Raw genomic sequence first — 12128 nt, 5'->3', positions numbered from 1 at the left:
TGATTTACTGAATTTGGGGGAATATGTTACTAAAAGATATAAGAATCCTTTCAATTTTCTAAATTTTTTATAACACCAAAAAATTCATTGTTAACATTAGGGCAATGCACTTTCTTCATTGAGACCATCCAATGTGTTAGAAATGATGAAAGAATGGAAAAATAATCCAGGAAGTGATGAGGAAAACACAACAGATCAAAAGAACAAGTGGTCCATTCAAGAAAAGTTGAAAGATTACCCAGCCAGTGGACCCAGCGGAAATGTCCATGATGTCACTAACACTTCAGATGAAGACGAGGAAAAACAGGTAGGAAGAACCAATAAAATAAGTAGGAAGAACAATTATTTCATTTCTCCAAACTGTAAAGTACCCTCACGGCACTTGAAACATATTTTGCAACTCTGTCTTTTTTTATTGGTTTGTAACTAAGGACTTGCATGGTAAAGCAAGTAAAGTTCTTTCCTCCCTCGAGTCCATCATGATTTAGCAATGCGGCCTATATGCTGATTTTTAAGATCTGTGATTATATAGGGCAGGAGTCTGCAAATGTTTCCTATAAAGGAACAGATAGTAAATATTTTAGGCTTTGTGGGCTATAACAGTATCTGTCACAACTTCTGAACTCTGTTATAGCATGAAAAGAGGCATAGGCTTTTTTAAGGACATAGCAGAAACAGACGGTGTGCCAAATTTGGCCCATGGGTCAAAATTAATAATTTTTTAAATTTTACCAGGCTATACAATTTGGAATGGGTTTACATATTACCTAGAAAAAAAGTGATTACATTATCCAGTTATTTGTTTCCAATTTTATGATAACTGACACTGTTTATATAGATTTATCATTTTACCTTATTAGACCTTAATATAGTTTTATTCTTTTCAGTGAATAAAATTTCAGAGCATTTTGATTAATTCTAGATTGTGTTCTACTAACTGGATAGCCTAACAATTTACCTAAACCCTTTTTTCTTTTGTTTCTATGTTTGTGGAAAAGTTTTCTGTATGTTTGTTCTCTTTCTTGTCCTGAAATCTAATGAACACGTTTTAGCTCTTCTTTAATAACTGAGCATCCTGCCAGTAGGGGCTGTGCTCACCTTAGGGCAGCCAGACTTCTTGTGAGGAGTTGCTGCTTCTCAGTCCTCTGAAACCTGGAGAGAGGCGGAGTGGAGAGAGGCACTGAGAGGGCGCCACCCAGGAAGGCGCAGCCTTGCTGGCCCACTCCCTTCTGTGCTAAGAATGTGTCAGAAACGTACAGAAAGAGAACTAGGAGACTGATCTACTGATTGATTTTGATTTACTGGGTGGGAACTTCTTTGTTTACTTGATAGCAAATATCTATATAATAAGCTTAACATTTAATGATTCAGGTATTTAGAAATAATCATATTTACCATAATATAAACATAAGTTTATTGAATTCCCTTTATCATCTCTACTCTGTTAACAACTAACAACTCCTGCAATGCTTAGAAGCAGTGTATGTTTTATATTCGTGTTTAAAATAATATTTTAAAAACTCACGTTTGCATTCCCTTATTGAACATCAATTGACGATTTTCTTATTAGCTGGCTTGGCATTTTATACGCGCACACACACACACACACACACACACACACAATCATGTTTTCAACATTTTCTCTATCTTTGGTTTTCAGCAGTTTGACAATGACGTTTTAGGCATTTTATACACACACACACGTATACATACACATACTCCATTTGATGCCATAAATAATTTATACCTACTAAATTAAGGAAATGTATGATTCTTTTTCCATTAAAATATTTGAAATTTGGCTGTAAGTTAAATGGAAATATGCCAGCAATTCCTGCTTTCCATTGTATCATTGTTCTCTCTTCTGGAGAATCTGATAAATCCATTTAGAGCTCCTGATTTCATATTTCTCACAAGCCAGGAAAATCATTTTTTAGATAAGTGGCAGAGCTCTTCGAAAACTAGCAGAGAAAGTGAGGGTTTGTTAAAAACAAAACCACTTGAACTAAGCACTTTCCTCTTTCCCTGAATAACTCTTCTCTAGTTCCAAATGCCCTGTACATTATGGAAAAACACAGTCTGCATCTCCTCATTGCTCATGTTTGGATTAAGGTATCACACTTCACTTTTTCAAACTTGTTTTCAAGTGGTTGGCATTTGGCAATGTCCTTTCTTTTTTTCTTTTCATTTCCAGCTTTTAGCCTATTTTAGGTAATGGTGTTCTTTGAGGACAGAAATGTTCTCTCATGTGTTTCTTGTGTTTTTCAGGCTGAGTACATCTAGATAATGCACTGTTATTAGTAACCCTCTGAATTCCCCACAATGGGTCCTTAATCTAATCTCTCAGACAGACCCAAGACTTTAACTCTTACAAAAGCATTTACTCATCTTCAAATGAGACACTTGGCAGACCATTGCTTCTTGCAGGAGCATGCCCTTTTAACATTAGGTCCTTAGTGATTTCTGATAAATAGTATAATACTTTCATTATTCATTGAGCTCAGAAAACAATGGGAGAGAAATGAATGTCCATAATTAAAATGCACCTCCCCATAATAGAGGGAGGGACTAGACACTTCGGATGTCATAGAAGTACTATAGTTGCCTTACAGAATTCTTACTTCATAAAGGAGAAACTTCTCCGTTGTTCAATTATTTATTGAATGCAGCCTTGACTATATTTATTTAATGAAAATGGAAAATTTTTGTGATAATTTTGTGATCATTTTTCTTGACTGAAAATATGGCCTTTACAGTGTTACAAGAGATGGTACATGTGGCAGATACTTTCCCTAGTGTAGAAAGTAAAAGGACAAGGTGGCTTAGAAACTTTGAAAGTTATTTTGATCAACAAAATGCATGCATGCAGTAGTTCTTCAAAGGCAAGAAGTGTTTGAATCGAAATAACATTGAAAGTAAACAGTTGAATTATGGCATATATATGTATTTCTATGAGGAAAAAGTCAGCTTTTTTTGTATTTTAGTTCAGTAGGATAAAAATTTTCTTTACAAATTGAATCTTAGCTCTCTGAGCCCATGTGAATCATGTACAGATTTGGTAGTACTTTCTCAATTTTGACACACTTTTGTACACCAGTATTGAAGTACTGCAATCTGGCGTATGTGCCCAAGCACTGCACTTCTGGGAACTTAGATTTTGCTATCATTAGCTAATGAAAATTATCAAAATGGTTAAAAGCACAAGTTCCAGATCAAGGCTGCCTGGATTCTAATCCTGGCTTCACCATTTACAAGCTTTACAACCATGGGCAAGTCTCTAGGCCCCTGTTTTCTCATCTGTAAAATGGGATTAGTGACATCAACCAAGGACTAAATGAAGTCTTGCAAGTAACACTCTTGACATATGGTAAGCAAAATTAATGTTAACTATTATACTTTTATTATTATATTGCTAAAGAACTTGCATAGAATATTACAAAAATAACTTGTTTTTCTCCTGCCTGCTTCAAGGCTCCTTTGGGTATAGGTGTTAGAATAAACTAATGAACAGACTAAGAAATGTCATTTTCAGAGGTGATAAGATGATGCTTCCAACCTCATTTGCCTTCTGAGTTTGGTGAAGTCTCTAGGGTACTGTGGTACATTGCGTTATTTTCCCCAATGATTTCATCCCTCCCTGAGAGGGAGTTATACATTCATACCCTTTGCCATGTGACTTTGCAGTTCTCCCTATTATAGTAGATGAAGGAAAGTTTCTCACTCTACTAATGTTGGACTGATCTATATGATTCACTTCGGCTAATGGAATATTTAGAGGTATGATGTAAACAGAGACCTTAAGAGCGTGTGCATGATTTAACTTACTCTCTTGTATTTTCTGTCACCTGCCCCAAGCACATGCCCACAGGGAGCCATAGTTCTGGGAATCATGAAGATTTGTGGAGTAGACCTGAGTCCAATACAAAGCCTAAGGTCTAGCCTAGCACAGCTAAGCCCTACAGCTAATTGAGAAAAAAATACTATTTATTGTCATAAGACACTGAGACATTTGTAGTTATTTTCTACCTAGTTGTACAGAAAAGAGTTAACACAGCAGGCCTAAACTGCTATCTTTGAAAAGGTTTGCTTGCAAGGCTGGCCTTAGGCTGGCTTCTGGGAACTTAGATTTTGCTACCATTAGCTGATGAGAATGATTCATTGTGCCTAAACTGTTTGTACAAACAGTATGGTTTATGCTGAACACCTGCTTTCCTTCTGAGAGGCTGGAATTTTGGCAGGTGCTAGGCAGAGGCTGCCTACATGGCCCGCTCCTAGTAAGAACCGTGGCTGCTGAGTCTTTAAGAGCTTCCCTGGTTGGCAACTTTTCACATGTGTTGTCACAACATGTTGCTGGGGTAATTAGATGCATTCTGGGTGACTCCTGGGAGAGGACCCTTGGAAGCTTGAGCCTGGTTTCCACTGGACTTCACCTCAAGTGCGTTTTACCGTTGCTAATTGTGCTTTGCATCCTTTCACTGTAATAAATCATAGCAATGAGTACAACTATATGCTGAGTCCTGTGGGTTCTCCTAGTGAATCATGGAACCTGCAGCAATAGTGACTAATACAGGTACAAACCATTGATGGTGCTAACATGAATCTTGACCTGCTGTTCTTTGAGCTACTGCTGTTTGCAATGCCGGTTGCTAGTTTGGATTCATAGGCTTCCATAAACAACAATGCTATTGTCTCTACTTCTACTCCCACTAGAAGAACCTCCAGTGTAAAGGCTTAGGTTTCACCATAGGCTTAGCCAGGCTTCCCTACTTCAAAGGATATATTAGTGAATCCTTTCAAATCACTTCTCTGCTCTCCCTGGCTTTTGTTTAGTCCCTCTTAGGGACTATGGCTATTAGGATATGCTATGTGTATCTTTTCCCTATGGAGAACCAATCCAGTGGGTCGGGTTATAACTAATACTGCCTCAATTCAGATGTATTAATTTGGGCTCATTCATCTCTTTTCCTGACTTTATGCTATAATTGCCACATGTATTACATCTACATAATTATAAGCCCAACAAAACAGTGTTTTAATTTTTGTTTTTAAGTCATATGTATTTCCAAGAAATTAAGAGGAAAAATTGTCTTATATATTTACTATTTCTGATGCTCTTCTTTCTGAATATCCAAGTTTCCATCTGGTATGATTTTCCTTCAACCTGATGAATTTCCTTTGCATTTCTTGTATTATGTCTGCTAGTGATGAGTTCTCCTAGTTTTCTTTTACCTGAAAATGTCTTAGTTTGTTTTAATTTTTGAAGGGTATTTTCTCTGTTTATAGAATTATGTCTTGACATGTTTTGGGGTCTATACTTTAAAGATGTTATTCTATTGGCTTCTGACTTCTATTTCTTCTGATAAGAAATCATTGGTCATTTGAAATGCTCTTTCCCTATATGCAATGTGTCACTATGCTTTGAATGTTTTGTTTTTTTTAAATTTTATTTTATTAAATTTATTGGGGTGACAATTGTTAGTAAAATTACATAGATTTCAGGTGTACAATTCTGTATTACATCATCTATAAATCCCATTGTGTGTTCATCACCCAGAGTCAGTTCTCCTTCCATCACCATATATTCGATCTCCCTTACCCTCATCTCCCACCCCCCACCCCCCACCCCCCTTACAAGATTTTCTCTATCATTGGTTTTCAGCAGTTTGACAATGACATTTTAAAGCATGTTCTTTACATTTATCCTGCTGGGGTTTGCTGAACTTCTGGAATCTGTAAATTTGTGTCTTTTGCCACGTTTGGGAAATTTTATCATCATTTAAAAAAATTATTTTTCTGAGACTCTATTCACATGTCAGACCATTTGATTTTGTTCTATAGGTCCTTAAGGCTATATTTTTTCAATCTGTTCTTTAAATTGGATACAATCTATTGATCTATCTTCAGGTTTACTCTTCTGTTATCTCCATGTTCATATTACACCTATCATGAATATTTAATTTCAGCTGTTATATTTTATTTTAAAATTTTCATATTTTTTATTTCCATTTCTCTACTGATACCTCCTTTATTCATAAAAACATATTTTCCTTAACATCACTGATAATAGTTATGATAACTGCTTTAAAAATCCTTGTTTGCTAATTTCAACATCTGGGACATCTCAGGATCTGTCTCTATTGATTGTTACTTCTGTTGAGTAATTTTGGATTGTACCCTGGACATTAGAAATGTTATGCTGTGCTGACTCTAGATTTGACTATGTTCCTCCAAAAAGTGTTGATGTTTTCATTTTAGCAGGCATTTACTAGGATGGACATAAACTGCAAATTGTCTCTTAGCCAGCAGTTTAAATCTTAGGTCAGTTCATTTATCTTTAGCTGGGTAGAATTTAGGATGCCCCTTCTCTGGCTATCTCCTTTCAGGGATTCTGTCAGTACTTTCTAGTGTCTGTGGTTGTTTTGAATACTGTTCTCTAATTTTTTAGGCCTAAGAGAGAAAATTATAAAAGTATCTAGTTGGGGCTGTGTTGGGGAGAAGGGAAAGACACAATGCCATTAAAGGAGTAACATATGACATATCAACAAAAATAATGGAAGCCAGAAGACAATGCAATGACATTGTTTAAGTGCTAAATAGAAAACAAAACAAAACAAAAAGCTGCCAACTTGGAATTTTTTATCAGTGATGATTTCCTTCAAAAATTAAGATAAAATAAAAATGTTTTTAGGTATGTGTAATATGCGTGAATTTGTTACCAGCATATTGTACCATAAGAGATACTAAAAGAAAAAAATTCAAGGTAAAAGAAAATGATCCCAGATGGAAATACTGAACTGTAGGAAGGTACGATGGGCATTGGCAAGAGTAAATAAGCAAATAAATATAAAATAATGTTGACTTTAGAACAGTAGCAATAATAATGAGATATAAGCTTTCATTTCAACCAGCTAGGGGAAAAAAAGCAAATCAAATACCCTCTCAACAACAATAGAAGGAGGAAATGATTTTAAAAAGAGAATATTGTGAATGACTTAATGTCAATAAATCAGAAAATTCATATGAAATGGTCAAATGCCTTTAAAAAAAACCCCACCAAAACAGATATACAAAAATAGAAAATCTGAATATTTCTAAATATTTCTATATTTACTTTTAAAAATTGAAATTGATCTTAATTAAGACCTTTCCAATAAAGAAAACCAGTTCCAAATAATTTCAATGGTTAATTCTTCCGAATATTTAAAGAAGAAAGAAGACAAAGCTTGTTACACAAACCCTTGAGAATATTTTCCAGGGCAGTTATAAGGCAAGCATAACATTAATATGAAACATGAAAGGGTATTACAAGCAAAGAAATTTACTAGCCAGTATCTCTCATAAACATACAGTAGTACCTTGGTTTCCAAACGTAATCCATTCCAGAAGACCATTCGAGTTCTGAAATGTTCGAAAACAACCGACAGCTAGGCCTCAGGATCTTGCACTCAGTGGAAGCCACGTGAGATGTTCCACTTCCGAGGCGTGTTTGAAAACTGAAGCATTTACTTCCGTGTTTACGGTGTTCATAAACTGAAATGTTCGTCAACAGAGATGTTCGAAAACCGAGGTACTACTGTAGACATAAAAAAATCCCAAACTTGATATTAGCAAACTGAATCCAGAAATATATAAAAGAGATAATGCATCGTGGCCAAGCATACAGCATATGCCAGGAACATATGTTTGGATTAACATTCAGGAATCAACCAATGTAATTCACCATATTAATAGGTAAAGGAGAAAAGCCATCAAATTATCTCATTAATTTTGAAAAAAAATTGATAAAATTCAACAATCAAACATGAGAAAATTCCTCAGCACGGAACTTCTTTTACACATTTGGGATTTTTTTTACCCCAAAAAACCCTCTAAAGCTAATGTCATTCTTAATGGTTATACTTGTGTATTGAATATTTCCCACTGAAGATACGAGAAAGACAAAGACGTTCTTTGTACTTCTCTCTAACATTGTGCTAGAGGTCTTAGCCAATGCAACAAGACAAGTAAAAGAAATACAATTATATAGCTGGAAAAGAAGGAATAAAACTGTCTCTATTTTCAGATGATGTGATTATGTACATAGATAATCCCAAGGAATTGACAAAAAGCAAACTAAACAGGTTGCAGGATGCAAGATCTGTATATAAAAATCAATTGTATTGTTACATACTAGCAATGACCACTTGGAAAACAACATTTTAAAATACCATTTAAAATATTACTGCAAAACCTAAAATAATTAGTGATAAATTTAACAAAATATGTGTGAACTATTTATACCAAAACCTACAATATATTGCTGAGTAAAATTGAAGAAAACTGAAGTATTTGGAGAGATACACTATGTTCATTGATTGGAAGATCTGATACTGTTAAGATGTCAGTTCTCCCCAAATTGATTTATAACTTTAGAGCAATCCCAATTGAAATGCAGGGCTTTCTTTTTTGTTAGAAATTAAAAAGATGATTCTAAAATTGATTTGGAAATACATAAGACTAAAATAACCTAAAAAGAACAAAGTTAGAGAACTTATGTGACCTGATTTATTTTTATTTTTTTTAAATTAATTTCAGGTGTACAAAACAATGTAATAGACATTTATCATTTATATCCCTCACACAGTGATAATCCCCCTCCCCCCATCTACTACCCCTCTGACATTGCACACAGCCATTACATTTCCACTGTCTCTATTCCTAATGCTGTACTCCTCTCCTTATAACTATATATATATATATATATATATATACACACACACACACATATATATGTATATATGTATATACATATATATGTGTATATGTGTGTGTGTGTGTGTGTAAATAAAATTGTAGTTGACATTCATTATTGTTCAGCTTCAGCTTCAGGTGTACAATGCAGTGATCAGGCATCTACATCATCGCTGAGGTGGTCTCCCTAATGAGACAAGTGTTCATTGGATACCCTACAAAATCTTTACATTATTGATACATTCCCCAAATTGACTTTCGTATCCACATGGCAATCTTGTGGTTACTGATTGTGCTTTCTAATCCCCTCACCTTCCCCCTTATCCCCACCCCTCATCTAGCAACCATGTTTTTCCTCTGTGTCTCTGAGACTGTTTCTGATTAGTTCATTCATTTATTCTTTTCTTTAGATTCCACATATAAGTGAGATCATATGGTATTTGTCGTTCTCTGTCTGACTTATTTCATTTAGCATAATGGTCTCTAGGTCCATCCATATTGTTGCAAATGGTAAGATTTCATTCTTCTTTATGGCTGCATGATACTCCATTGTATAAATGTACCACAGTTTCTTAATCCAGTCGTCTACCCATGGGCATTTCAGTTGTTTCCATGTCTTGGCTATTGTGTATAGTGCTGCAATAAACATCGAGGTGCATAAGTTTTTTTGAATTAGAGTTTTGGATTTCTCTGGATAGATACCTAGGAGAGGAATTGTTGGGTCATAAGGTAGTTCCATTTTCAGATTTTTGAGCTACCTCCATACTGTTTTCCGTAGTGGCTGCACCAATCTGCCGTCCCACCAAAAGTGCACAAGGGTTCCCTTTTCTCCACATCCGCTCCAGCACTTGTTGTTTGTTGATTTATTGATGATAGCCATTTTGACTGGGGTGAGGTGGTATCTCATTGTGGTTTTTATTTGCATTTCTCTAATGATTAGTGAGGTTGAGCATTTTTTTCATATGTCTGTTTGCCATCTGTATGTCCTCTTTAGAAAAATGTCTCTTCATGTCCTCTGTCCATTTTTTAATTGGGTTGTTTGTTTGGAGTTGAGTGAATTTTTTATAAATTTTGGATATTAACCCTTTATTGGATATATCATTGGCATATCTTCTCCCATTCAGTAGGATCCCTTTTTGTTTTATTGATGGTTTCCTTTGCTGTAAAAAAAAACTTTTTAATTTGATGTAATCCCACATGTTTATTTTTTCTCTTACTTCCCTTGCCCAAGAGGCTATATCGGTAAAAATCTTACTCCAGGTAATGTCTGTAAAGTTTATTTCTATAGTTTCTTCTAGGAGTTTTATGGTTTCAGATCTTACATTTAAGTCTTTAATCCATTTTGAATTTATTCTTGTATATGGTGTGAGGAGGTGGTCCAGCTTCATTTTTTTGCATGTGTCTGTCCAGCTTTCCCAGCACCATTTATTGAATAGGCTGTCTTTACCCCACCATAAATTCTTGCTTCCATTGTCGTATATTAAATGACCATATAGACATGGTATATGACTTGATTTCAACATTTACTATATAGCTACAGTAATTAGTACAGTGTGGTATTGGTGTAAGAATAGACAAATAAATAGATCAATAAAACAAAATCAAAGTCAAGATTTTGATCCATACTTAGTAGTCAATTGATTTTTGACAGAGGTTTGAAATCCATTCAATTGGGGAAAGGATAGTTTTTTTCAATAAATGGTGCTGGAATAATAGGATATTTACATGGAAAAAAATGAACTTTGATCCCCTAGCTTACACTGTACACCAAAATTAGTTTGAATTGGATAATAGACCTAAATCTAAAAGCTAAATTACAAAGTTCCTAGGAGAAAACGTAGGAGAATATCTTCCAACCAGAGAGTAGTAGATTTCAAAGACCACAGAAAGCACTTTAAAAAATGGATAAAATGGACTTCATCAAAAGTAAACACATTTGTTCATCTAAAACATGTTAAGAAAACGAATAGGCAAGTCACAGAAAAGGAGAAAATATTTGCAATAAATAATCTAACAAAGAACTTGTATCCAGAATATTAGATGATTCCTAAAACTCAATAATAAAGCAAACCAATTTTAAAAATAGGCATAAGACTTGAACAGACACTTCAGACAGGAAGATAGATAAGTAAAGTAGTCAATAAGCATATGAAAAAATGTGTAACATCGTTAGTCATCAGGAAAATGCAAATGATATCAAGAAATGCCATAATGATATATCACTACATATTCCTTATAGAATGGCCAAATTTAAAAAGATTGGCAAGTCCAAATTTTAGCAAATATTAGAGTAACTGGAGTTTTCCTACATTGCTGGTGGGAATGCAAAATGGTACACTACCTTTGGAATATCGTTGGGCGGTTATTTATAAAGTTAAGCATTTACTTACCATTTACCTAGCAATCCCAAATGTAAGTTCAAAAAAGGGTATGTAGGATATGTGTATAGCAGCGTTATATATAAACAGCCCCAAACTGGAAACAGCCCAACTATCCATTAATAGAAGAATGAATAAACAAATTGTGGTATATCCATACAATGGAATACTACTTGGCAACAAAAATACTAATACATGGATGAATCTCAAAAACATGTTATAATGAGACTCTATAATTATCTTGATAGAAATTTCAATTAAAAAAACATGTTAAGTAAAAGAAGTCAGACACAAAAGAGTACATACTGTATTTCATTTGTGTGACGTTTTAGAAAACACAAAAGTAATTTATGTTGAAAGAATGTCAGAACACTTGTAGCCCCAGAATGGGAGGGGTTGTCTAGGAGTGGCATGAGGGAACTTTCTGAAAAATGGTGCTAGTCCTTGATTGGGGTGTTGGTTATATAGATCTATGCGTTGTGCATTGTCAAAACTCATCAAACTCTACACTTGAAATTTGTACATTGCACTGTATGTAAGTTATACTTTAATTGAACATAAAAGAGAGATGTTTACGTCTTTAATTTGCAAGTTAGATTTTATTTTTATTATCTCCATATAAAGCCCAGCTCTTTACGTGAGAAGCCTTCTAAAAGAAAACTACACATTTGGAAGTCAATTTTTCTTCTTCCCTTTTCTTTTTTTCCCCTTCTTCCTTCTGAACACCACAGGAATGTGTAAGTGGTGACCCTTGCAAGCAAAACCATAGCTGAAAACTTGTATCAGAATGTTCTGTCACTTGGACCTTGTGCAGTCCTATAATTTGCGTGTGTGACTCTAGAAATGGTTGCTATGGTGATAAACCACTTTACTTAAATAGCATATATTTTACTCCAAATTCAGAGAAATGGTAACAGTTTCTAGTAATCACGCACTGGTATTAGCTTTCAGGGCTATGCCTAGAGCTTACAGGTTTTGCATCCATTATCTCGAGACGAGTTCATCAAGTTAAAGTTATGC

At 34.7% G+C, this 12128-nt stretch overlaps 1 protein-coding gene across 5 annotated transcripts in view; it reads left to right on the top strand.

Moving 5' to 3' along the window:
* Positions 1 to 12128, top strand: part of STK33 (serine/threonine kinase 33) — a 135639-nt gene that overhangs the window by 119249 nt on the left and 4262 nt on the right. For 4 of the 5 annotated variants that reach the window (XM_019728473.3, XM_019728439.3, XM_074335951.2 and 1 more), the window contains one exon: positions 101 to 307. The exons of the other annotated variant lie outside the window; for it this stretch is intronic. In XM_019728473.3, the coding sequence (XP_019584032.2) occupies positions 101 to 307 (207 nt within the window). The remainder of the gene's footprint in view (positions 1 to 100; positions 308 to 12128) is intronic. 5 annotated transcript variants of the gene reach the window in all.

The sequence above is a fragment of the Rhinolophus sinicus genome, chromosome 14 (assembly GCF_057876585.1).
Source record: "Rhinolophus sinicus isolate RSI-liver-muscle chromosome 14, RSI-T2T, whole genome shotgun sequence".
Taxonomy (NCBI): domain Eukaryota; kingdom Metazoa; phylum Chordata; class Mammalia; order Chiroptera; family Rhinolophidae; genus Rhinolophus; species Rhinolophus sinicus.
This window is presented reverse-complemented; position numbering and strand designations above follow the sequence as displayed.